Raw genomic sequence first — 27736 nt, 5'->3', positions numbered from 1 at the left:
TGCCTATTGTTGTCTTGCTCCGATATATCACTTAATCTAGAGCAGACATAGCCATTTGGGTAAATTATGATAATACACCTTAATGGCATGTTCGTTTTGGGTGAACTCATTTGGGTTGTTTCTGGCGGGTGACACAGGGCCATACTTCAAGCTTTTAAGTCACGGCCCAGTCTTCCATACATGCCGCAAAAGAAATCCATCTTTTTAGGTAGCATCTAGAGGAAACTGGTTTTCTTTAATCCTGAAGGCAAGAATCTTCCCTTCATCGATAGCAATGCTGACTTTTTTTCTACCTGTGCTCTTAGTTTTCATTCATATGGTAATGTACCTGACGATGAAAAGTCCACTGCAAATAAACTTCTGGCAACGAACTGCGAGCTTTCAGTTGATCTCACACGCAAACACATACATATTCTCACACGTGCACACACACACACACTCACACGCGTGCATGCACACAAACATGCACACACACACACACACACACACACACAAGCATGCACACACACACACATGGATGCACCGAATAAACCACCGAGTGAGTCACTGAGGATGGTCATGACAGCGTAACAACTAAACACTATGAATAACAAAGTATGAAAGTCTTATCTTAGCAAAGAAGGCTATTGTAGCATTTCCTCATAAACTATGTAAATGAGGCCTTCATTTGTTTATCGAACCCCATATACACAAAGCCTATGATAGCAAAAACCGGCTAGTCGGCAAAGAAATGCCAAGTTGCAACACATACTGAACCTGAGAAGAAGACAAACTGAGCTGACAAATAGGCTTTGCAAAAAGTGGTTTCTACTGTAGGTGTATGAGAAAGGACAGTAAAGGAAATTCATAGAAACTGAACTTTAAGTTCATCCAAACGCCCATATGATACAATGTATTCCTAAATATGTGTAGAGCTTAATATAATTTGAATAGTGGGCAGTTATAGCATTTAACCTTCTCCCTGCTTCCTAACCTCAAAACCAATTCAAATTTGGTGCCAAACGACTTCCTTATCATGCTGAAGGCTAATAAAAATGTATGCTACATGTATAGCTATAGGAATGCATTCTTCATACAATGTAATGGCATAACACAAACAAAAGGTCATTCAACAATTTAACCTTAATGACCCCCTTGCTTTAGATCCAGGTTGCAGTTGAGAAGAATGATTCTTACTACTGTATCTATTTCTCGTTTTCTTTCAACAATTATGAAATGACGTTGAATACTATCAAGGAGATGATAGGCCACACCAATTTCTTGGTTTTCTCTGACTCAAGAAATAATATAAAAAGGTTGTATGTACCACTCAGGATATGAATCAACCCCAAAATGCTAGTATTTTGGCACAAACAGTTTAATATTCTATGTAGTTAACAATGCAATAAATATTGAATATTCATTGTTTGAAATGTATGTTGACTTTGTTTGGTATGTTTCCTTTCTTATTTTTGCCTGCTCCTTTGTTTTCTTGCAATAATCCAAGAACTAAGAAACTAAATTGGTGTGGCCTTTGATACAGGCATAATAAGGTTTTATTGCAAGTTCTTGTCCTTAGGCTAATTGCAAGTGCATGTAACGTTAACACGAAAAAGGACAGACAATGATGAACCGTATAGCATGTGACTAGTCTAGTCTAACTACTGATATCAAATTCTAACTTATTGGCCTCAACTTCTTTATAATTGACTGGACTCAATGAAGACATACAAAAGGCATGAAGTTTATTGGTCAACAGATATGACATCATCAGGGGCATGCTAGTTCCCTATTGGTTACAACTAGAGACTTGCAGGAGAAGAGCACCTCTGATTGGTTAACAGCATCATAATTCCGTGTAATCATTACAGGTGACATGTTGACCTTCATTTCACAAATTTCTACCTCGAAGATCTAAACACTTTGTGTCAAGAATTTCTATTGGCTACCTTCTTCAACCACACTGTGTGCTGCTCCAACCACAGCCCACATAACAGTTTTCTAACAAGCAAGAGAAACGAAACAGTTCTCTCCAACAAGTTTTCATGTCAACATACAAGACTCATCGCTCTCACTCACAAGCATCCAACTATGCGGGAGACATCAATAAAAATATATTGGAAAGTATGCAAATATTACATGACATAAGGAAATACATAACAATGTAAAAAATAAAAGCAACTCTTTGAAAACATACATGTTTCAGCATTTATGGCTATGTACTACAAAATGTATCTGGAAGAAATGCTAGAAATTTGTACAGACAATATATTTTTGTATGATTGCCCGTGTAGGTGATTGTATATGTGCATTTGATAAACATTCCACAACTTTGCAGAAATACATGATACTTAAAAAATCAAACCACCAGGCCAACATTTCTTAACAAACATCTGTTTTGTAAGTTCTTGGTGGAACAACAGTTTAACAACCATCTGGAAAGAGATTTCACATGTTGTAACTTTTTGCCTTTAGTTTGCTGTTTCATTAACATTTCTAAACACAAAGCAGTGAAATCTGGCTGGAGGTTTGATTTTTAAAATATCACGAGTCTCTATTTGCTGACACAACTGTGTCTATATTTTTCCACTGTAAAACAAAAACAATGATTTTCATACGACAGAGGTAACAACATGATATGGAGAAGTACAGTAATATAAGCTTTGATATCCATGAAGAAGAGACCCAGCAAGACTTGATGCTGAAGTATTTACAATATTGGATACATTTTTAATAACGTAGGTTTGCACTAAAACCTCTTCACTGCTTTAAGGATAGGTAGCTCCTTAAATTGGACCTTTACTTTACAACTTTGGTGGCCAAAATTGTGAAGACATTTCTAAGGTAAGTACATCTACAGGCTTCGTTGCGGACCACTATTTTCCTACTTATCAATGAACTCTTGAAGTTTTTGTTCTCATTTTAGGTCTGCAATGAAATAAACATTACAGAATTTACAGTATTTGTAACATATTTTTATGGCTCATGCAACATCTAACAGTAAACAATAATTTAACACTTGTTACTTTGATGGGGGTAGAAGAAAGACTTCTGGCATACTGTGGAAAATGTTACAAAGACTCACCTAAGATTTCATGTCTTTCATACAGTAACATAAAACTGTAGTCTAGGAATATATGCAAGAGAAAGAATCAAGTAAGGTTATAGTTATCAGACAGTGCCCCGGTCTTACTCAGTTAGTTCAACCGTAATATTCCTACCATAGCTATAACATTGTATCTTTGACATGTAATATGTATATACCTTAGACCTGTTACAACTCTCTTGTCATGTGATAGTTAACATCAGTCAAGAACTCAGAGATGAGACCAGACAATTTGGTTGAGAAATGGACAGAGATAGCTAACAAGAATCAGTGAACTTTGTTGTGTACGTGTGAAAGGGTATAAATGTTTTGTCAAATATGTAATAACTATGTACATGTTTACGATTATGGAAGATAGCTGCACAGCCCTGTGAGCACCAACGTTTTGGTTCTTACACCCTAGTTTTGTCACTGGAAGTTTCACAATTTTCCGCAGACAACTCTAACTATAAGCAAAGGCCACATCAGAAGAATAAGAAAACACAGTTCTTGAAACAAACTCCCAAATGTACTTAGAAATGAAAATCTGGAGAAAACAAATTTTACCCTACCTTTTGCTTTAATGCACTCACATCTAGCCCTTGCGTTTGACAAACCATTTGTAACACATTTTTTCTTCCATCAAATTTTCCATTTATCTATACTATTTCTTTCCATCAGAGGAGAAAAGTGCCAGTTTACGAAAATGGACCCATTTTAGCCAAGAGAACTTCCAAACAGTTCCTGATACATCTCAAGTATTTGCCAAATAAGCTATATAATCTAAACTTAGAGGTAGAATATTCGCACACAGTGATGTGCCTTGCACTAGGAATTGTGGGTTTCTTTGCTATAAGAGCCTTTGGAAGAAAACTTTTAGTGCCAGATTTGTACAAAAAGGGACCATGGAGGAAAGCTAATGCTGTCTCTGTTTTTAGGAAAAGGTATTTAGAGATGTGTTTTGTTGTATACATGGTGTTTTAGAGCAAATGATAGAATTCAGGTTTAGCTACAACAATGTGTTAACCACCAGAATTTGGTGAAATAAGTTGTTAAACCCAACTGTGTGAACATCAACAGGATGTAACAGATTATAACCTCAAGTTTAGTTATTTCACCTTTGTTACCCAACCAACTGCTTTATACCGGTACTTGTCATCTCTATACTGTCTGCAAGAAACATTGCAACTGTTCACATGCTAGAATGTTGAGGAATATCTACAAAAACTACCAGTGACCTCTCTTAAAGGAACAAAGTGGCCAAGAAACCTTATGTGATGCATTTAGGGCACATGTCAAACCTATACAACATATTTTTATGAGACTACAGAAACTGAATAATTAATTTTTGTTTGTACAGAGGAAAAGATGATTCAAGCTATTTTTGATAACGGAGGAAAGGGTATGACTGTGGTTTATTTGGTAACATACTGTTATGTGCGTGGCGTTTGTTGTCATGGCTATCTAAACAACAACATAGACATGTAAACAAGAACATAAGCATAAGGCAACGTGTTACACTAAAGTGCGAGTGTCAATCAATGGGGGCTTTTCCTCATGACTTTCGCATATGGATAAAATTCTCTGCTATGACTGGTTGTCAATATTTTGCCTGTGATGTTGGTAAAACTACACCTCAGCCAATCAGGGTGCATCTCTGAGATACAGGGCAAGTTGATTGGTTGAATTTTGCAAAGGGAGGAATACATTACAATGCAGACTTCTGATTGGTGAACACTGTACTTTAACAAACACATTACCTTATGCCAATGCCCTCAAATGAAACACAAATGTCTTGCTTTCTTCCATACAATCCTTAATTCCAATCTTACAGTTACACATATTTGATGGGCATAACAAGCTTTTTTTTGCTATTAGATATTTTGATACTTATCTTGAATACACTTGTGCCTTGCTAGGTACATGTACATGTCATACACACTTACAACCTGACCAACCGGATCAGTTCCTCACACACATGCATACAGCGGTTCACGGACACAACCATAAATAAAGCAACAATATATAACACATTCTTTGGTTCGGGACTGTACAGATTGCCTATAGATACACAGACGGACTTCACAAAAGGGCACATATGTTCAGGAAAGGGACATGCTGTATATATCTGACATTTTTCCCTCAGCAAGTATGCTGGCATAGGGCCTAGGCAAAAATAAAATGTTGTGTTTCCGGTTACCTGACCAACTGCTGGCTAGGGACATAAAATTTTTGACCTGTGATGAAAAAAAGGAAACAAAACAAGCAAATCCCTACCTATCAACCCTATTTTTTTCTGGATCGTTATTGGAAACACAGCATTAATTTTCCTAAGCCTAGTTCATATATGGACTACGCGTATGGTATAGGAGAAACCATACTTCCAACAAGATCACAAAGGAATTAGACCACTTGATGTTTTGCCTGTAGTCTCCTTGAATGACTCAGTCATAATACGTTTAACCTCCCAGTAGATCTGTGGGGCAAAATCGTGACAGTTTCTGACATGGCACAAGATCTGACTGGCCAGATCGTGATATTGCCTGAAAAGATCTGCTTGGAGATCAAAATATGTGACCTGTTGGTGCAAGCTCCCAGGTGTTTGACCCCATTTTTGGATCTCAATTGTATGGGCTATGGTAACTATGGACTTGATAACCGCTCTATGGAAGAACTCAAGCCTTTCCCACAAGATGTGCCCCTTGTGAATCTAGTCCTCACATTAACTCATAATTTATATTACACTAGCAGGAAGCTTGTCAAACACAGCACTGTTATTGGCCGGCACTCTCCTCTGTAGGCTGGGCGTGGTCATGCTGTCGTCCTGGCAACCGTTGTGGATGAGAAGTTCGGCGACGTCGTGGTTGTTGGCCTGACGTGCGTACCAGAGGGGGGCTCTACCCTCGCGGTCTGTGATGTTGAAGTCAGCTGAGTACTGTGAATGCAAAATTAGTCCAATTGTAAAATCTACAGTACTGTTTTCTTGGTATTACATGTACATGTACCTTGTAAGATCCAGAAAATACATTAATATACCAGGGAAATACACCTATATAGTAATGCAAGTTTAGCTATTGGAGTTCTCCATGCATGTAATATGTAACTCCAAATGTTTTGGTAGTTTACCTTCCTAGGGTAACAATTCATTTTTTAAATAAATTGTTTGAATTGTGACAAAAGATTTCAAGAACAAACCATTTCACGATATAGGGGTGTCCAGGATTACCAATAACAATAGCTGCGGGACCACTATGTTGCCTATGGTACAACTTACCCATAACAGTAGCTGTGTGACCACTATGTTGCCTATGGTACAAGCCAGGTGCAGGGCTGTCCGTCCGTCCCCTTCCAGGGTCATGTTCACTTCCGAGGGGTTGGCGTGCGCCAAGAGGAGGACCACGGTACGGATGTCGTCGTGCGTTACTCCCTCCAACAGCTGCTGACTAATAGGAACGTCTGGGTACGGCGGCGGCGCGAGAAACTCTTTTCTCTCGTACTTCGCTCTTATCCACGATTCCTTTTCCTCTCTGTGGAAAGATATTAAATTAAAATTGTTTTGAGTGAGAAGAAACCTGCCATTTTTTTCATTTTACAGACATTTGCAGGGCTAGAATAACTACATGTACCTGCACATATGCAGCTTAGTGCAGGTTAAGTTGGAGCTGGGTACATATTTGTGATGTCTACCAGCAGCTGAACAGATGGCCAGTAGTGGCCCAAAAATGCTATGATTCTTGAATTCTTCAGAGTAGCATCTTGAATGCAGCAGATAAGATTCAAAACTGTACAAGGAACAATTCTAAAACATTGTTTTTGATGGGCTGAAAAGCAAGGAAAATGAGTGAGACAGGCGAAATACATCTGTTACTGGTGATATTTTCAATGCTCCATATACTTGAAGAAAAATGAATTTTAGCCCTGACTTGTTATACATGTAAATCTACAAAACACACGTCTAGGATTCTCTTAACAAAAAACGCTGTCCCCTGACCTTTGTGAGTTTGGGGTAGGTTTGACTCTACCCCGAGGGTTAGCTTCCCACACGCTGTTAGCCAGAGAGTTTCCAATGGACGTCATGACCGTCGCGAGCTCCGTTGGCCAGTCGTCCAGGTCCAGGGAGCGTACTCTCGACAGATGAGTACCAAGATTTCTGTGCACGCCCGAACACTCTATACACATCAGCGCACCCAGGTTCAAACTAGCCCAGTCGGGATCTGTGGAGAAAATGGCTCAAATGTGACAAAAGAAAACTGTAGAGAAAAAAGGTTTCATTGGGATGCTTGTGGCTGAGAGAAAACTAAATTGATGTTTGCAGAATTTCTTTGCCAACAATGGAATGCTACTCTAAGATACATGTACCACGCAGTTGAGTGCAATTTTCAGAGCTTTTCACCTCCTCCTGCACCTTTTTTTTGTGTTGCTCCTGTTACGAAATACCTTCTTATCTTTCGAAATAAATAAACAAACAATACTGAAAAATCTTACTTGGTGCCTCACAGTCCACACAGAAGGCGTTCCCGCGAATGTTGCGGATGGCCTGGATCACTTGCTGGTCCCCGTAGCTGTTGTTCCGGTTCTGTGGTGAAACATTTAACAAATCAGCATCAATCGAGAAAAACAGTAGACAGTAAAGTGCCATATTGATAGATTGATTGTATCATTCCATACCTTTATAAACCATTGGTATGCTACTGCTATCACGCATATACTGAGCATTGGCAAAATAACATATGCAGCAGTTATATACTACATGGACACTTTAATGCAATGTTAGACCCTTACCTTAGACTTGGTGCTATCGTTGCCTTGCAGAGCTGACAGGATCTGACTCTCTATGGCTTGGACCCATGCATCTCTCTCCTCGAAATAACAAACACAATACAATGATCATAATGATACTAAAAAAGCTTCGAGATAAGTACAATAATTATACCTGTACCAACGTTTCCAAAAGGGCCAGCTATGGGCCAGCTATAGGCAAAAAAAAACAGTTCAATATCTTGAATAGATTCAACAGGTTGATATTGAAGTTTCCTATACATGACCAAATTCCTCTTACCTATTTGAGGAAGGGAGAAGAAGAATCACCAAAATGAGATGTAAATTTGTATTGTTTGTGTATCTGAATGTCATTGAACTTCGTCATCCTTGAAAATGTTTTGCAACTGATGAAAACAAATTTTTGCCCGAAAAATCACACAAAAGCCAGAAATAAAATTAATGTTCTTGCTTTGATTGATGACAAAACTAATGATGATACAACTTACCTCTGAGTTGGGGGCTTCAAACTGCCAAGATTTGTTGTCCAGGGACAAAATATAGAACTCGTTTTCATCTGAATCTGCAAGGAGGTTAAGACATATGAAACACATGCAAACAAATTACTGGAAGGACTGTTTTCTGTAAAAAATATATCAACTGTTAGTTTGCCATGATTTTTGTGTAGAATATTGTATTGGCAGGTGTGTAAAGCAAATGTATTATGGAAAATTGACATACTAACTTCAAGTATTTGTTTGTTCTCTGTAAGAAAAAAAAATATCTACAACTGTTTTGCTGCGCAAAATGTTGGCCTGAGTGCTAGAGAAATATATGTGTTGAATTATTTGTACACAAAATAAACCATACAAATTGCTGTGTATGTGAATTCCAAATCGATAAAAAGTACATTAATATATATGTTCAGCAGTGTGTAAATGTCCACACTGTCTGATATCATAAAGACAAGTGCTATCTAATAACTGTGCTGTAAATGTCTGCAATGTTTCTAGAAATGATGTGCTGTATCTGCTGAGATGAGGAAAATAACTTGGAAAAAGTCAAAATAAAAAATGCTATGATTCTGCGAGAGGTGGACCTTAATAGTATCATGATCGTGAGACTGTTCTAAAACAAACGGATAGTCAGTCTGGTAATTCAAATTGCTGTACATGTGACTTTTGGTTCCTTCAAATGGTCAGTGGAAACAAAATCTACATGGATGCAGATTATAATTTAGATACTCCCCATCACAAGAATTTCGCCCCTTTGACATATTTACAATGTATAAAAGAGACTTGACATTGTTATCAATATCTCATATTTGTGTCTTATGGTTCAGATGAAAATGCATGGAAGCCATAAGATGTGTGGAGACCATACGAAGTGATGTGATGCTGTAACAAGACAAGACAAGACAAGGGATGTAACAAAGACAAAAAAACAGTGCTGTGCTTCTTGTGAAGTTGTCGTGTGTGTGGCAGAAATGGAGACGCAAGAACAGACCCCAAGTAACAAGTAACAGTAAAGGAACGCTACAAGGTGTAGACAAGGGTCCGCATATACTCCCTGAGACAATGTCATTCTCGACATCAAGAGACAAATAGACTCTGCCTGAGATCTTTTTCTCAGAATGTTCTTAATAATAGGCTAGAGATCTTCATCCAGATCTTTGAAATAATAATTTGCATTTTCATTCTGCAAGCATACAAACAAATTTTCAAAAATTACGAATATAGGCTAAAACTCTGTGTGCTACATGTGTGTACTATTTTTCTTTTTCTTTTAGTTTTTATTAAAAGATAACAAATTTTAACCTTCTTCCTGCTAATGTTTAACTTTTTTAGCACTAAATTTGTATTGCTTCTGGTCAGGAAATAGGTAGCAGGGAGAAGGTTAAATACTCACAGCAAAGATCACCACTTATAGCTGAATCAGACATCCAGTGACAGAAGTGCAAAATCTTTTTCTGACAGAAAATAAGGACTGATCATTCTTTTCCAGGCTTCTCTTTAATGTCTGTTTATCATTTTTTTCAAGCTACTCAGGGAGGTACACGAACCCCGTCTGCAGAACAAAGACGTGGCTTTACCTTCCATTTGAAAGCGATAAAGATTTCGGAAGCTCCCGCCACTTTTGAGCTTCCAATACCTCCGCTTGTGGGGAGGAGGCGGGGAGTCAAATTTGGAGCTCCCACTGCTGGCATCGCCTGCAGGAGCGAGGAGAGGGACTGAGCAGTGTGCCGAGGAGGAGAGAGGGAAGGAAAGAGAGAGTAGAGAAGGAAGATGAAATGAACAGAAGGCAGAGATACTTTCTCCAACTTTCCACATGATCGAGGTCTACGTCGCTTAGCTTTTAATGAAAACTAAATTTGGACAATAAATCTAGAAATGGAAAATAAGAAAAAGCAAACTTTATAATTTAAGATGAAACAGAAGGCAGAGAAGCTTTCTCCAACTTCCAACATGATCAAATGTTTACCTACTTTGTTGTTTAGCTTTTGATATATTTGATGAAAACTTAATTTGAAATCAAGAATCAAAATAAGTTTTAATCTCTGATTATTAGGAAAGTAATTTCAAAAACATGGACAATTAGAAAAAGCAAACTTTATTACGATGAAATGTACAGAAGGAAGAGAGGCTCTCTTCAACTTTCCACATGATTTTAGAAGTCTACCTACAAGTTGACTTTGTTCTAACTTTCTGTCATGATATGAAATAATTAATGTCAAATGTCAAAATAGATTGGAATCTTTTAGGATTAGGGATTAATTTCAAACCATGAAAAGAATTAGAAAACAAAATGTTCATGAACATCGCAAAATTCTAGATAAACTTTTAAGTCTGATGAAATTTGAAATGAATTTTGTTTCTTTTGTTAGTTTGTTAGCCACATGGACAAGACAGAGTGCAGAAAGAGCGGACAGTAACATTTACGTAATCTCCTGCCACCTACCATTAACATGTTTACCAAATGCGCACAAATTTTACTTATTACATAGTAAACAATCTTACCTAACTAGAAGAAGAATACTAGCACATCAATTCTACTCGAAACACACAAAGAAATTAACTTCTGAATCGAGTTGGTTATTATTAGTCAGTAATGCATGATGCTACAGCGTATTTGACAAATTGGTAGACTTTAATTCACCAGAGCTAGAATACGAGCGATCACTGTTTTTGTTTACATCTGGGGTATTCGGTAACTGGTAGGCGTGATGACGTTAGCAGATTAGATTTAATTGAAATCTAAATCAGTAGATCAGATTACTGATTAATACGTAAACTAATATTTTGCCTACCACCCGCTTTTTGCCTACCACTGCGTCACTGTGATGTCATTACGATCGCTCGTATATTATGGATAAGAGGCTATCTATCGTTCACTAACTAGCTAATGTTTATTGTGTGCATAGATGTGGTTAATTAGCACACTAAGATTGTGATTAGTTGGAGAAGTTAACAAGTGCTAATGCAGCAGATGAAAGGAGTAGCAGAAATGCATGTTGGGTACACATGGAGGGTATGTCTCGGGGTAAGGCACGTAAAAAAAGAAATCACACATTTGTATGTACAGTATCTCCCCATCCTTACAAAAGAAGAGAATCTTCTTTGAAAAATTAGTGTTCTTTTTTTGGGTGGCACTTTTACCTCTGAAGAAAATGAAATCTGTTTTGTAGCAATGTAACAGAACACGTACATGCCGTTTTACAAAGAAAAAGTTTACGAATCCCCTTTTTTTTAAAGTATGGAAGATTTTGAAAACAGAAAAACTGATCAAAGTGATGTGATGACAGAATTAGGAACAAAGTATGTTGGTACATGTGAGGAGATGTGTGGCTGGGTTGTGGGTTGTGATTACGGACCATGGGTTGTGATTTCAGACTGTGGGTTCAGATTTGAGAACAATTAGGGTTGTGACACAACAAACCACGGGCTGTGGTTTTGAAAGGAACATGGGTTGTGATGTCAGACTGTGGGTTGTGACTGGAGAACATGGGTTGGGACACTACGAACCGTGGGTTGTGATTTTTGAACATGGGACATGAACATGGGTTGTGAATGTGATAACGGCCCATGGGTTGTGACACTACAAACTGTGGGCTGTGATTTCGGACTGTGGGTTGTGATTTCAGAAAAAGGATTGAAATTAAGGACCTTGGGTTGTGAGTATAGTCTGTGGGTTTTACCATGGGTCAGAATAATGGGTTGTAAATACACAGCATGGGGTGCAATAGACTGATTCCATAGACTCACCAACAGCAGTCCAAATGCAGTAATGCAAAAATTTGGCCCAAATTAGCTACTCTTTCATTGGTTAAACTTATGTTGATGGGCAACTGGGATTAGTCTATTACAGACCATTGGTAGTGAATAAGGCGTGAGGACCAAGTGAAATGGAGCGTTGCTAAGCAACAGGGTGATCAAGCTGCCTGGGTCGTGGTGAGGTCAGAGGTCAGATCAAATTCTCAGGGGTCATACAAAATTAGTGACGTTGATAAAAAATTCGTAATATCTGAAAATAGAATTTGTGTTACACAAAAACATGCATGCAATCGCAGTATTAAGCACCAGCACAACTAGATAGGTATATTGTATTACGTACAGAACTGTCAACAGCACCCCATCAAAAATCTCACATCAGAAAAAAAACCACCACTGTGACAGCCTTACTTATGAAGGAGTCTTAATTCAGTGGTTGGAAAAGAAGACAAAGTTACTGTAAAACCAAGACAATTTCTATCATAAGCTTGAAGAGATTTTTCAGTACTTTAAAAGTCAACTTCCTCCAAGCAAATCCTTCTTGTTCCACAATGTCAAACTTTTTTCAAAATGGTGGAAAAAAATCTTTCCAAACTTCAACACCCCTCATTTTCTAACGGACTAGCCAAGTGTAATAAAGTGAAGGATAAAAACGGATTAAACCGTGTAATAGAAAGGGTGGAATTTTTTGGACAGCAATTTAAAACATGTGAACACCATCATACCATCGCCGTTGTTCGCGTCCGAGCTCTTTCCAGCTCCAGAGCTTTTCATTCGTCGATGCCGCTTTTTCCCGCCGCCACCACTCACGGGAGTGGGAGGGGGGTCCATTTTTCCACTGTCTTTGCTCTCCTTGGCTGTTTCACAGGCACAACCGTTAGCAAACATACCTGTGGGGAAAGATGTCATACAACATGTTAGATAAAGACTGTGTATTACAATGAAATCGTCAACATACACAAAATGTCAGGAAACTTAATTTGATCAATCATATCTCCACAATTACTTTATGAATTGTATTGTATCATGTGTCATTGGAAACCTTATTTATGATCGATTAATATCAAGTTTCCAAACTTTTTATGTTCAGTTTAAAAGGGAGGGAAGAAGTCATACAAAAATATTAGATAGAGACTGTGAATTACAATAAAATTGTCAATGTAGTAATCAAGCCAATACAAGCAGTATAATGTTGACATAATTCTGCTGGGTACTGCAAGACTGCCATACTAAAAAGAAACAGTGAATTTGGAGACATGTAGTTTCATTAATCCCAGAGGTATGCACACTTCAGATATCCAAGTGTTCAAGACATTTTTAAGAAAGCCTCAGTCTATAACAGTGTTTTTTTCTTCATGTGGAGGTCTTAGGGAATTATGTTAATCCCTCAGAAACACATCCTTTTTCAAGTTCACACACTAAGAATTTGACTGAAAGGGGGAAGAAACTTGACTGTTTAACAAATTTGCTCTATGGAAAACATGTTTAGAAGGCAATCTGTACATTTTGGGTGTACATGCCTTTGAAGCGACACTCAATGATCAGGTGGAGGAATGTGACAAACAAGAAAAGATTATAATTAATACATTTAGGGTTAACTAATTTTCTTATGAAGACTTTGATTAAATTTTGTGGGTGGAATGTTGCTTTGAAAAAAGTTGCTATAAAACACTCTGATATGAAATTTTGTGACTGGTCTTTTTATGTATGGTACCAAGAATAACACGAAGAGAAAGCTAAGAAAAAGTTTAGAAAAAAGTGACAAACAAAACGAAGGATATATAAGCACACCTGAGAGATGGCGGACTGGTGAAGAAACGACGAGGGACACACAAACAAACAAACACACAAACGAACAAACAAAATACAGAACAGACATTATGTCACAATCATGGCAGGAAAACACAGCTACATAGAGACATGAAAGGATGCAAAATGATCACTTTGGAATTTTTTTTACATGAGTGCAAGAGGCATACAGTATAAATACAGACAGTAACAAAAGCAATGATCACAACCAGTTTGACAGAAGTGAGCCAGAAGATTATGTATATTCATTGATAAAATTGGCTATGTTTTAAATACACTCACTATGAATTTTGATTAAAAATGTGGTTAACTTGGAAACATGAAGTATTGAGTTTATTTATTCCTTTTTTTATATGCATGTACACCCCTCTACGTTTAGATGGAATGGTCAAAATCAAGCAAGCATGACAGAAAATTAGAAGATACCACTCCATCGCAGGATGGTCAGTAAGATGAGAAGAAAAGCTTGTTGAGATAGGATGGAATGTAGTTTACGGGGGTCTGCACGGGGGGATACAAGTTACGCACTGCGTCAAATTCAACCACCAGCCGATTACGTAAAATGACAATAGCCCATTTTCATCAACCATTTTCATTTTAAGTAATGGGCTGGTAGTCACATTCAATGCGGTGCATAACTCGTAACCCCCCATGCAGACCCCTAGTAGCGGAAAGATGTGGACGGCTTTCCTACCGTCAAAGCGAGAGCGTTGGTCGCGATGACCAGCAAGATCGATACAGGACTGAGCGCGAAAGAGCTCGGGAAAACCTAAAGCATGAGAAATGAGCAGAGAATAAATTATGTAGCAAAAATCAAAAGGAGAAAAATAGTGGAAAACAGACAATGGATTAGGCAATCATGAAGAAGTAAAATGTCAGGTAAAGAGATTAAACATGAAAGGAAAACTAGCTCTATCCCTCAATGATAAAACAAATGAAAAAGAACTATGGTTCATAGCTCAATCAATTCAAATCTCTCATGATGATTGTGGACTGGGAAGGCAAAAAAACATACTTCAAACCTGGAAGCTGTAAAACCTAAAAGGATGTACATGTACGTGCAGTGGCAAAAGAAATAAAAAGAAAAGAGAGTGCATGAAGAAGAGAGAGCATCTGGAGCCATGAGATGCATGGTTGTTTTTCTTGTTTGTGGTTGTTGTTTTTTCCTCAGCAGGTTAGTCCAAGGTAAAACCGAGCAGACAGACAGGAAAGTGTTGAAGTTTTGGCTGCTTGCAGTTTGCAAGAAAAAGCACTGCATGCAAAGCAGTACAGAAACTGTGTTAACACATATGGCAAACCCACACGTTAGCTGGCAATCATGGCTGCTCAACTGGAAATGAAAGGTTCAAGGCTGCCCCCCATTGTCTGGCAGGTAAACTGCAGCTACTTTTGTGAGAAAGTTAAAGAAAAACTTGACCATTTTCTTTTCAAGTGCTTCATATTTGCATCTTTACCAATTCCTTTTAAAGAACCTTTCAATCAGGTCACACCAATTTTGTTTGTTGGTTTTCGTTTAGAAAAATGTTTATGTTAACTGCAAGATCAATGTGAAGACAGAGTTTGAGGGGAAAGTGTGTACCTTGGTACACACTTTATCAAGGAATGAATGGAGTAAGATTAAAGTTTTCCTCCCTGCCCTCTGTTTTCGTCTTGATCTTTTGCCAAAAATTTTTTAAAAAATGGCTCATAGAACAGAGAAAATAAATTGGTGTGGCCTTAGATCCAGCTTAGCCGGCCAGCAGAGTTGTTAGTTGCTTCCACAATGACGGAGATAACAGGAAGGGCTTACCACAATGTTCATGCCATGCAGCATGCAGGGAGAGAATCACAACAAGCTCATTAGTGAACATGTCATTGGTCAATCATTGGCCAATCAAAAGAACACATACAGAAGTCCATGTCATTGGTCAATCACTGGCCAAGCAAAAGAACAAATTGGGAAGGTCATGTCATTGGTCAATTACTGGCCAATCAAAAGAACACATGCAGAAGTCCGGGTCATTGGTCAATCACTAGCTAATCAATAGAACACATTGGGAAGGTGATGTCCTTGGTCAATTACTGGCCAACCAAAGATAATATTGGGAAAGTCATGTCATTCGTCAATTACTGGCCTAACAAAAGAACACATCAGGAAGGTCATTGGTAAATTACAGGCACAATCACACATTTCAAGTCATGCCATTGGTCAATCCCTGGAAAATTGCTGATTGATAATGTGAGAAGACAACACATGCAAATTTTTGAGGGGTCATGACATTGCTCTACAACTAGCCAATCAGCAACTTGAAAAAGGAATATTTAAAACAAATGAAATGTTTCTACTTCTTTTGTCTATCTCTACAGAGAAAATGTTAAAACATAGCAGAACTAAGAAAAATACATACTTCTTTTTCAAATCACCATTGGAATAGAGGCTATTTTAATATGTTTTGACTTGCTACTTCATACAATTGATACCAAATAAACTGGACAGAATTTGAATTTGATTGACAGTTAACTGTCTTTTTGACTGACAGGTGCCACTGACCTGGAGTGACGGAGTTATTGGAGATGATGACGGCGTTGTCCCACTGCTCCGATGAGGTGAAGGAACAGGAGCGGGTGTGGTTGCCCTCCCCACCTTTGAACGAGACAAGACTGATACCATTCCGTTCTCGGCTCAAGGCCACATCATTGGAGAACGTGCCTGCGACAGAATGCAACAGTGTCGTCATGCTTTTACGCCGGGTGCGCCACGGAGCCTCATGCAGCGGAAATCTATCATAAGCTGCATGCATGCATGAAGGAACGTAAAGCCTTCAGGGGTAGCCTGAGTACCATCCTCCGTAGTGACCACTGGCTCAATGCTTTTTGCTTGCTAACCACGGAGTTGTTGAGAAAAGCATTGAGCTAGCGGTCACTATGGAGGATGGTACTCAGGCTAATATAGGGGTGCTTCTAGCATTGAACTCATCAAGAACCCAGCTGGGGCTATCTCCAGCTTTACATTTTTTCCATCCCACTCTTGTTTGGGAGCCCATGTAGTTGATTTATGTTGTTATATCTGTCATTTTATGCTTACAAAAATACATTTTCATTAATTTCTTCAAATGTTGTACATGGAAGGGGTGAAATTTTTGTCCGTCCCAACAAGGAAATTTCAGTCCTGGAATGGAGGGACGGGTCCTGGAGACTGTGAGCCCTGTACCCAACACACTTATGCAAAGCAGTAGGGTCGACATGGTGTGCTTGCAATGTGCTTGGCTGAAAATGTAAGCTGCAGCAAAGCCTTAGGCCTTTCCAGAAAATTTCAAAACAGAAGTCTAGCTTAGTTTGATTGGGGTTAGGGAGGAATGTGTATTAAATCAGCGTGTGGTGAGCTTGTACAAATGAACTACCTGTTGACGTTGTGGGCTAGAACTCACCCCCTATGCTGTGTGAGATTGTCATGCTGTGCCTATCCTTTATGAATAATTATGTGCAGTAAGAAGGTGACACCATCTTAATTTGTTGGTTCTCAGATTTTGACAAACAAAGTGGAAAAAATCGAATGAAAATGCATTGCCATGGCGACGGTGTAAGGTTTGCTATTATCAAATCATTCTGCGGACCAATATTCAAGTTAATTTACATATACACGTTATGTATTTTCCGATAATGGCTTCCCCTTTTCATCCTCACACTGTATAAGGCAATGATTAGGGCACACATCACCAGGTCCGTAACTAAAATATTTTCTACATTTGCTATCTATTCACACACGTGCGTTTTTTAGTCCGACTCTCATTACGGAAACCAAATTATGACATTGCCCTCTTAAAAGTTCTTGGTTACAGAACTTGTCTATCAAAACATGCACAGTGCTCTGTAGTAAAGAACTTTTCTGTGCCTCTGCTATGAACGAATGCCATAACACTTTTCTGAAGTTTTACTGTTTCCGCACCAGAATATCTTTTGGCTGTTGCGGCCTGAAATCCCGTGTGCTACCTGTCTGTAAGACCACATACCAACAGAACGCAATAAAAGAAGCAGAAACGTTCACGGAAGAAATAACGCGGGATGAATTTGGCGAAATTTTCGGAGAGAAGAGTTTATGATCAGGGTCAACTGCTGACACGTCGCACCGTTTGTTTCAAAATTGTTTTACCGATCAGACATTCTGAATAGTGAATCTGATAAATTATAAATCGTGATTAATAATAATAATAATGATAATAACTTTATTGCAAATTCATGCCTGGAGGCTAATTGCAAGAATACATTGATATGAGATGATGGTGATAATAAGAACAAGTAGAGCTACTTCTAATCTAAACGGTTTCTATTGGGTTTGATTTATTTTTTGTGTGCAGTGGAATATGAAATTTTCCACGTTTTGGGGAGATATATGCATTGGCCGGTGTTAACAGAAAGGCAGTTTTTTGTAGGTCTGTGCGATAGTGAAAGCTGAGAACAATTTTGCTGACTAGGTTTGATAGTTTGTTTCTTTCGGTGCTGTAATGTGGGCAATGGCAAATAAAGTGCATTTCATCTTCCACTGCTTTTCCTGTGCATTGTTCACATATTCTCTCGTTAACAGGTAACCGTCTGTATCTACCTCTTTCTACTTCTAATGTATGTGCGCTTACTCTGTGTTAATATATATAGCTGATTTTATGTCTAAGTCTTTGCTACTTCCAAATTCAACACAGGGAGACATGGAAAGACAACTTCCAAACGAATTCCCCAGGGAATACACGGATGTTGAAACTACGCTTGCGCGGACGAATTCCTGAAATACCTGTACAATTCTGGGAATTCTTGCAGATCGGGCGTAAAGTATACTATTAGGCTCGCCCCGGAGGCGTCGCCAAAATCTTTCGTGAAAACCAAAGAATTGTTGCCCTTTATGGCTAGTAACTCACCCCCTATACTGCCTGAGATGGTCATACTGTGCATATCCTTAGTGATGCCGTTGGTGATGCTGGGACTGGGGGTTCCGTGATAAGTGGCAGGGGCGCCCTGGGGCGTGGCCCGCGGCGGTCTCTTTCCCGGGACCTTGACTGTCGTCCCTAGCAACCTGATCTCCTTCCCATGTATGTCCTCCATGTAGTCCTAGAGACATTGTTAAAGATTTAGAGATCAAATTTCAGTGAACTGTATAACACAAATTACATGTAGTTCTCATACTTCACTGGTTTCTAGGATAATATTATGCACAGTACAATACAGAAAATTTCTACTGCCATTATTGTGTCATCAGGTTCTTGGTAAATCACTGGACAACAATGGAAGTTTTTGACACACAAATACTACAAAATCACCTGACAATGCTTCAGTAACTGTCAGGCATCTTCCTCAGTGCAATACTAACTGGTTCTACTTGGACTGAAAATTGGAACTTTGTTGACTAGAATTTAGTAGAAACTTTGTACTTTAATATACTAGTTCATGCTTGGTTGTGGACAAGGAGTCTTTCTATTCAGTCACTTACCAACTTGATGAAACTATTCACAGACTAGTGTATATCATATATAGATTTAGTTCTTTTGATTAACGATACTTGACATAATTACAGTTTACTAATTAATAAAGAAGAGTGAGTTACTAACATTGAGGGCAGTAGGTAAGTTTTACATACACATAAGAACACTAAATTTCATATTTAGATATAGCTCTTATGATTGACGATAATTGACATGATTACGGTTTACTAATTAATAAAGAAGAGTGAGTTACTTACATGGAGGCTGGGGTGGTAGGTCATTCTGCCGTCGTCACACAGTGTCACATATTTTTTCTTCCACTCCTTGTTCAGGGATTTGCTACTTCTCTTGTATAGATAACCCTGAAAAATAACCCAAAAAATCATGTAAGCATGACAGTTTATCTGAGTCTAGGTAGATGTCATTTTTGAAGGAATTATTTATGCTTATGATCCAACTTCAAAAAAGCTTCACAATTGAAAAAGTACAATTCTTTTAACTCCTGGATCAAAAATTCAATTCCTTGTACACATAAATTAATGTGCATAGTATCCTTCCTACCACCTTAAGGGTATGCCTCTATAATTATGTTTCTGATTTAAAATTTCATTAGAGATACAGGGCCTCTAGCTATGCTCTGCAAAACAAAACTTACATTTCCATAAAAATTTATTTGTAGCTGTGTTGGCAGAAGTCATGAGTAGCGGAATAAAGTGTATTCTAATCAACCCTGAAGAATGCTAATTGCAGTCGTAAATTTGGATAAGTCCAATTTCTTAAGTTTAATTTCTTCTAGTACATAAAATAGAATTTAGCAACCTACACATGTACAATGTATATACCCTTCTATCACCCTCTGGGTATGCTCCAGAATTATGCTTCTTATTAAAAATTTCATTAGCAATACAAAGCCTCTAGCTATAGCACTGCCCTGCAAAACAAAGTTTATGCACTTGTATGAAAGTTCATCTGTGTTGATATGACATTGTAGAATAAATTAAATAAGTATGATCATGATTCAATACTCAAGAATGCTACACAGTCAGTCAAAGGCTCAGCTAAGACCACTTCTATAATGTTGTATCTTGTAGTCTAATTCCTACAAAGAAATACTGCATGTATAGTATCCTTCTATCACCCTGTGGGTATGACTCTAGAATTATGTTTCTTATTAAAACTTTGATTAGAGATTCAAACCCTCCAGCTCTGCATCAGTGAAGCAGATACAGCCAATACCAAATTATAATTTGATTGATTCTCTTTTCCAAGTGCTTCTAGTTCGGGGTGACTGATAACATTTGAAACAATCTTTTTGTTTCTTAGTACACAATCAAAAGTTCACAATCATTTAATATGTAAAATTCAAATGAATATTCTATGTGTGAGTGTAGTAACATCTTCTGTTTGTGACCTAAATTTTCGCATCATAAATAAGAACTTGGAACAAGGAGAAAGGCCCTTAACTCCGCAATATGCTTTCCTGAACCAATCAGTAAGTGAAAATCAATGGATACGGACGATGCACGTCTCTAATGTGTTTGCCGCGGGCGACCATTCCGAGCAATCTCAGCGCCATCTTGTGTAAGACCTGTCAGATTTAATGCTGAAACACTCTATTCTTGTTGCTTCAAAGAGGTGCAAGAATCCTTTGCAATTTGACATTCACTGATTTGGTGATGTGGTAGCTAACAGCGTTCGATACTTTGCTTCTGCTACAAAATGCTACATACATGTAGCTCATGGGTGGACATGTCAGGTATTATCTTAAAGTTGATCTACTTTGGTTTAACTTCACAATATTTTCAAGAGATTCTAGCTCTACCACCAACGCTTATAAACAAAGAAAAAATTGTAACTTTAAATTGGGACTGGCCTTGGCACAAGTAGACTTAGACTTAAAAATTGTCTGAAAAAAGTTACATCACAGCACAAAATCTAGTTGATAATTTTTACTTATCAACCGTGACACATTTCTTATAAGGATTAGGATCCCTGAAAATTGGTGCTATATTATGATTTTGATATCAAGACGTTTTAACAGGAAAGAACTATACACAATGTGTTCAGCACTGATTGTAATTTTGTGCAAGCATATGTCGATTATCCCATCATCAATCTTTCAAGTCTTACCAACACCGTGGCACAGATATGTCTACCTGCAGTCATTAATTCTCACACTAAGACTGGTGACTCATTAAAACTGATCTTCTTGCTCACTAAGGTACATGTAGATGCATGTCGAGCTCCAAATGCCACTTGCATAAAATTATGCAGGTAGTAAAGTTGGAGTTGTGCAGGTATTTCTGATGTCAAGTTGCACCTGTCTATGTAATGTCTACTAAATTTTCATATACATGTATGTCCATCACCATAAAAAATGTGTAGAAAGAGATCTCAAATGCAACTTCCCCTAGTATAATGCACACAACTGTATCTATTAGTTAAACTGTCTATACCTGGGGGGTGCTGCACTAGAAATATCCCAATTTCTCAAACACACTGTCTTTCAGAGTGGCAGATACAAACCCAGTGGATAAAACTAATGGAGGTAACTAGGTTGTAAATACATTTTGGTTTTCTGTACTTATCGTTACCACCTGGGAAATTCCAATCAATAAGTAAGCAAAACGGTGCCTTTAAAGTTGCCAGTTTGATTTACACTTTTCTAGTAGTCATGCAGATAAGATTTGCTAGGTGCAGAAAATTCAGTCAGAATGTTACCTACAGCGGTACCATGATAAAAAAGTACATTTCCAGCCCTGACCATACTAAGCATTCCTTCACACCGATATCATCCTTTCTAACCTTCTCCCTTCTGAGGTAGCCTTTAGGCACCAAATTTGCATTGGCTCTAGGGTCAGGCAGCAAGTAGAAGGTTAGGAATCACAACACCATCTAACATTCTGTATGCATACAGATTTGAAGATCCAAGTCATCTCTTCCGACCCCCAAAGTAATTCCACACTTCGCAGGGGAATAATTCATGAAATCCACCAGGGATTTGTACAAGGCCGCACTACGCAGGCACGGGTTAGTAGGTCACCGGGTACGTCGATTCCGACAGCGCCCATCCGTGATATTGGAAAAAAGGAGCGACAGGAAGATAGATAATATGAAGAGATATCTTGTCTCTAAGATCAAACCTGTGTGCGTTAAAGAGCCCAACAAACTTGTTGATATTAGAGTAGGGGTGACTTGGTACATGCTTGGCTGGATACCAAAGCCAAGACATGATGAAGCCACAATGCACTATCAGCATATGCCTCGCCTCAATAGATGCTTTACCTTCACATTAAGATACTGGAAGATTTTTCATTGTCCAAATTACTGCCAATGAGTCTTTTTACAGGGTAACTGACCCATTTTTTGTGGCAATTGTATTTTTATGAGCAACAGCTTGCCAGATATTGTATTTGGCTGTACAGAGAGTTATATATTAGAGACTTAAAGACGTAGGGCAATCACAAAACTCAGAATTGGCTGTCACAAATTAAGAACAGAAACTGGAAGATTCCAAAAAATTCCTATCGACCAGAGGGTTTGTCCATTTTGTGCTAATTGAAGGCAAATATCACTTTTGACATGTGACAACCCCTGCATGGAATACGTAGGAAAATATTAAAGAATGTTTAGACAATAAAAATTTCTCCAATATTTGTAAAAACCCATTCTAAACCCATACTATACACTCTGGTATTAGGTAGATTAGCCCTTATATATATATACATAGAACTGTAGTTATGGACCAGCCATACTTTGTACCTTGTACAATTGTTCCGCAATAAAGATATCATATATAACTTTAAAATAGATTTCTTGCCTAATCAAGAGTCATTGTCACCAATACTCAAACAGACTGTTAGTGGTAGAGCACATTCAAGTAATTTTTATTTCTCACTTTAAAAACAACTTGTGATGTCAATGTTTGAATTAAAGACCAATTATAGAGGCCTACTACTTTATTACATAATAAAATGTCATCACTCCCAAAGGGAAAATTGACGAACGACCATTAAAAGGCCAAACCATAATGAGAAGAGCTTCCAGCTGATACAGGTACTCCATTCTTGCGCTGATTACAATATTGGAAAAAACTATACCTCCATTTTTCAAGGAGGTAATGACACTTGAAGGTGTTTTGTACAGTGTCTATCAATTCAACAATCTCTCTTCTGATGTTGGCTTAGATTGGGACAGAAACGCCAGTTTCTGCTGGCATATCTAAAACACTGTCCCACTTACTATATATTTAAATGAGGAGATGATGCCATGTGATTGGTCAATTTGTCACCAATCAGGATGCACAAACGTGTGTAACAGTCAGAAACATAAAATCACCTGTCCTTGGTACTGAAGTACAACATTTCGTTCGTTTTCCCCCAGTTTCTTTGACTGGTGTTATCCCTTCATTGATGACATGTATGATGATATACACGACACATGTACTTCATTTTCAAAACTACGATATTTCATGATTCGATGACAGTATGGGTCAATATTTACCATATTGGAAGACTGATCCATGGATTTTGTGCAGAATAGATAAAACAAAAACATAAAATTTTATGTCCATATAAGGTAAAATGAACGTAAAATGCTGGTATCCCACCTGCTTGATTGGAATAGCCCTTCCACTACCAAAGTCGCCGTTTTGTTGTCTCTTCTTGTCATCATCAGCATTTTTCCTGGGCTGCAGATCAAAAAGAAATTAACACAATATATCAACAATCACAATGTAACATATCGCAATTATATAACTGCAAGTACTCTGATAGTACCCTTCATCATTATGATAATTCCTCATATTTCAAACTCCTTGTAGTTCCCTTAAAGTTCTTAACATCATTTCGTTCATAAAAAAACAGTTTTTGATACAATTTAGCTTGGGATGTAACTGGTACAGGGTGACCTTGAAACCTGGCGGCCATTTTTCATCAGAGGGCAGTGAGTGACATTTCCCATGATACACCTCTGTGGGATGATGGTAAATGGTCTACCCTTGGGTGCGACAGGGATGACACGATAAAATATGACCCAATTTTCTTCTCCCTACTTCACATTCCTTGCAGATGACAGCAAATTAGGTCACCCTGTGGGCCTAATACTACTGACTGCAAAAAGGTGATAAAAACATGGCACAAATGTCGATCCTAGGATAAATATTTCAATAAATATTCTATCTAACCAGGGACAGGTCAAGAAAACTTTTCCCCACTAAAAACTGGACATGGGTAGTAACAATATGACAGAATGACTCCCCCAGAAAATTTGTGTACAAACACAAAATGCAAAAATCACATTTTCTTTGACACAAGAGATAGTCATTTGTGCACGTACATTGTCTGAATGTAATTTGCTAAAGATATCATTATACCATTGTACATGTCATAACAATCAAAGACTATGACAAAACGAGAAGCAAAATAGAATAAAACCAATGAGTTAATAATTATAAACAACTTTTTAACATTTAAAACCTCGAAATAAATGTCTGAATACAGAATAAAAACTTTTGAATTTCACCAGCAATTTTCGATCCTTAAGAAACCTTTAAAGACTTATTAACAATTGTATCAATTTAACCCCCTGCTCGCCTATGTAACTAGATTAATTACCACCATTATTAAGTGTTTACAAGACAAACCATATACACACATTAGGAGTGCCGTGGGAATACACTATGTTCTTTAATGACAGAGTAAGAGGTAATGATGGATGGTAGGGATGCTTAGGGCCTCTTTACACCTACGACATTTTAGAGTCGTGCGATCATCGTCGTGGGCGACGTCGCCGGCGACGGTATTTTTTGGCCGTCTAAAGACGATCAAAACAATCGTACGATGGCAATAAACGGGAAATCCTCGAAATGTCGTGCGACCACCTCGGACCCAGTTGCACGACGTTCAGCGGGGGGGCCTGTGGCTGTGTTTTTCTCGTCTAAAGAAGAATCGTCGCCGGCGACGGAAGTGGGTGATATGCTAATAAGCCTACAGCGTGCTGTTTCCTGTCCGGGAACGAAAGTTTCTATCGTTTTCTTTGTAAATATGCATGCAGTTAGCAATGGAAACATATTTTTCTCATCCGAAACCGGTTATTCCGGCGCGACGCCCTGCTACCAGTGGCTACTTCTCTAGTATGCCCCTATTCCTCGATCCCCGGGACATCCCCGGCGGCGGCCACGAACTCGGGTTAAATCCCGTCCGTCTCTGTACCAGCCTCAATCTCTTTCTTTGCTGAGCACCGTTTTCAACGTCTCATCTGCAGGGCAACAGTTGTTGCAAAGTCAGTAAAAGCTTCATCTTTTGACGAAAACAAGCGGTTCCCCCGCCATTTTGAATTTGAGTGCAAGAGTTCACTTTGAGTCACACGCGCATATCAATGGAATTCTGCGCCGGGGGGTCCCATGATATTTCCTGACCGTGTGTCTAAAGAAAACCGTCGCCTACGACGATGATCGTACGACCTTATAACATTGTAGGTCTAAAGTGCGCCTTATTTGGCTAGCCAGTCCGTGGGGGTTACGAAATGACATGGGGGCATCGGGATGAGTCATTCATTGTCTAATGACTGTCATTTCTCTTCCCAAATGCCTCTATCTCCATTATTACACAGAAGTAATTTGCAGATCAGAACCCAAGGTTTCGTTTTTCTCAGTGCTTTTCGAGCAAAGGAAGAAAGTAGACAACAAAATGTTATGAGTTGCATGGTTTATGTTAAAAAAAAGATAGCCTTCTTTTCTCAATTTAAGACCAAAAAGTTACAATTTGCATGACAGGGAATAAGCATAAACGGAAAAAAAAGAAAAAGATAAAAAGATCGCAAAAAGTCCACTGTACAGAAATTCAACCGTTTGGAAAATTCTGCACCAAACCCAAATTATAGAATAATGAGCATAAAATGTACATTACATGTATGTGAGTGAATATTGTAGACTGGTACCATGTCTTTATCAACCATCATTCTTCCCTCTGGGATTTCACTAAAATGTGCACCACAGCCCTTCAGTAAAAGCTCAGAAGGCTTAAATACTTAATGGATAGTTCATTGATACTTTTTTAAAGCTGTGATAGTTGTCATCCAATAGTGAGATTCAGCAAAATCTTACTAAAACCTCTTCGATGGATCATCAATCCCCATGAGATCTTTGCAATGACTCACCCACCACTTGTTCATATAGAACGTTCAACATTCTGTCCTTGCACCACAGTCATTAATATACAAGTCATGTTCAAACTAGATCTTAAGCCTGAAGCTGATACATGACTCACTTCTTGAACTTTATAAATTAATATCATTCCAAAAGTACTCATAAGCAGCATTCTAATGTTCCAACTGTCTGAGCTAGCATACGTGTGCATGTAATATGGAAAAAACAGTCAAATCTGTACAAGAACCATCTCTACATAAGGACCACCTGGCCATTGATATACAGTCCGACCGGTACAAGTAACTACCAGAAAACAAATGACCACCTGGCCATTGATATAGTCAAAGCTGTACTAGTGACCACCTCTAAATAATGACCACCTAGCCATTGATTGTGGCCCCTTTTTCTAATTTTTCCCATTGACCCAAGCATTAGGAACCCTGTCTATAGAGACCACCTGTCTACCTGTACTACATTTTCTTCAAGTCCCTTGAGTAATCACTATAGACAGCTTTGTGTACATACTATATATTTGAAAGAGGTAATTTTGATGTCGCATCCAATCTTCCCTGACATTATACACGCCCCATTCCCCTGACAGTCAGACAGACACAGCATCTGACCTCGACCCCACAAAGACGCCAGTACACTGTACACCTGTGTGACATTTATCACGTCTGTCTCGTCCTGACTATCTGCTTATATTATGTACGGAATACACAGGTGGACATACTGACTGAGACTAGTGAGAGGACAAAGTATGATGTTTTTCGTTAGCTAGGAGTGCAATGTGGCTTCGGAGAATCCTCATTAGATAACTTTAAAGAATGCTATAGACAGCTAGATATGCAAAACTTATGTGTGACAGGTTGTTCAGTGTAATATAAATATAACCATCTGCTGCCGCGCTGCGCGTCTGCAAAGCTAGTGTGTTATGCCGAAGGGCGGTTATACTAGTCTTACTATATAGATAGATACAGATACGCTGTCAAAGGTTTCTGCCGTTGCAAAATATATACTGCGCTGCAGGGCATATCCAAAATACTTAGAAGGAGAAGTTGTAGCCATTGATGGATGTGGTGGATTTAGCTGCAGTTGCAACATTTGCCAGAGGAGAAGCTTAAACAGGGGATTTATTTGACAAGGAGTGGGTGGATTCTGAAATGGTGTAGTCGTAGGTGGAAGAGCTTTAATGCAGTTCTTTTGATTACTTCGCACAGGAAAGACTGTACATGATGTAGAG

At 38.4% G+C, this 27736-nt stretch overlaps 1 protein-coding gene across 10 annotated transcripts in view; it reads right to left on the bottom strand.

The window, feature by feature from the left end:
- Positions 1 to 1707: 1707 nt before the first annotated feature.
- The window catches only part of LOC136446551 (arf-GAP with GTPase, ANK repeat and PH domain-containing protein 1-like), an 83641-nt gene continuing 57612 nt past the window's right edge, over positions 1708 to 27736 (bottom strand). For 3 of the 10 annotated variants that reach the window (XM_066444974.1, XM_066444981.1, XM_066444982.1), the window contains exons 8-19: positions 23956 to 24036; positions 19604 to 19708; positions 18786 to 18975; positions 16430 to 16588; positions 12816 to 12980; positions 9915 to 10052; positions 8332 to 8405; positions 7847 to 7924; positions 7550 to 7640; positions 7056 to 7278; positions 6339 to 6591; positions 1708 to 5999 (exon numbers count right to left, since the gene is read on the bottom strand). In XM_066444974.1, the coding sequence (XP_066301071.1) occupies positions 5799 to 5999; positions 6339 to 6591; positions 7056 to 7278; positions 7550 to 7640; positions 7847 to 7924; positions 8332 to 8405; positions 9915 to 10052; positions 12816 to 12980; positions 16430 to 16588; positions 18786 to 18975; positions 19604 to 19708; positions 23956 to 24036 (1758 nt within the window). In that variant the 3' untranslated portion in view covers positions 1708 to 5798. The remainder of the gene's footprint in view (positions 6000 to 6338; positions 6592 to 7055; positions 7279 to 7549; positions 7641 to 7846; positions 7925 to 8331; positions 8406 to 9914; positions 10053 to 12815; positions 12981 to 16429; positions 16589 to 18785; positions 18976 to 19603; positions 19709 to 23955; positions 24037 to 27736) is intronic. The other 7 variants (XM_066444975.1, XM_066444976.1, XM_066444977.1 and 4 more) reach the window with 7 other exon arrangements.

This window comes from Branchiostoma lanceolatum, chromosome 12 (genome assembly GCF_035083965.1).
Source record: "Branchiostoma lanceolatum isolate klBraLanc5 chromosome 12, klBraLanc5.hap2, whole genome shotgun sequence".
Taxonomy (NCBI): Eukaryota; Metazoa; Chordata; class Leptocardii; order Amphioxiformes; family Branchiostomatidae; genus Branchiostoma; species Branchiostoma lanceolatum.
The sequence above is the reverse complement of the archived record's forward strand: the minus strand, read 5'-3'. Positions and strand labels throughout refer to the sequence as shown.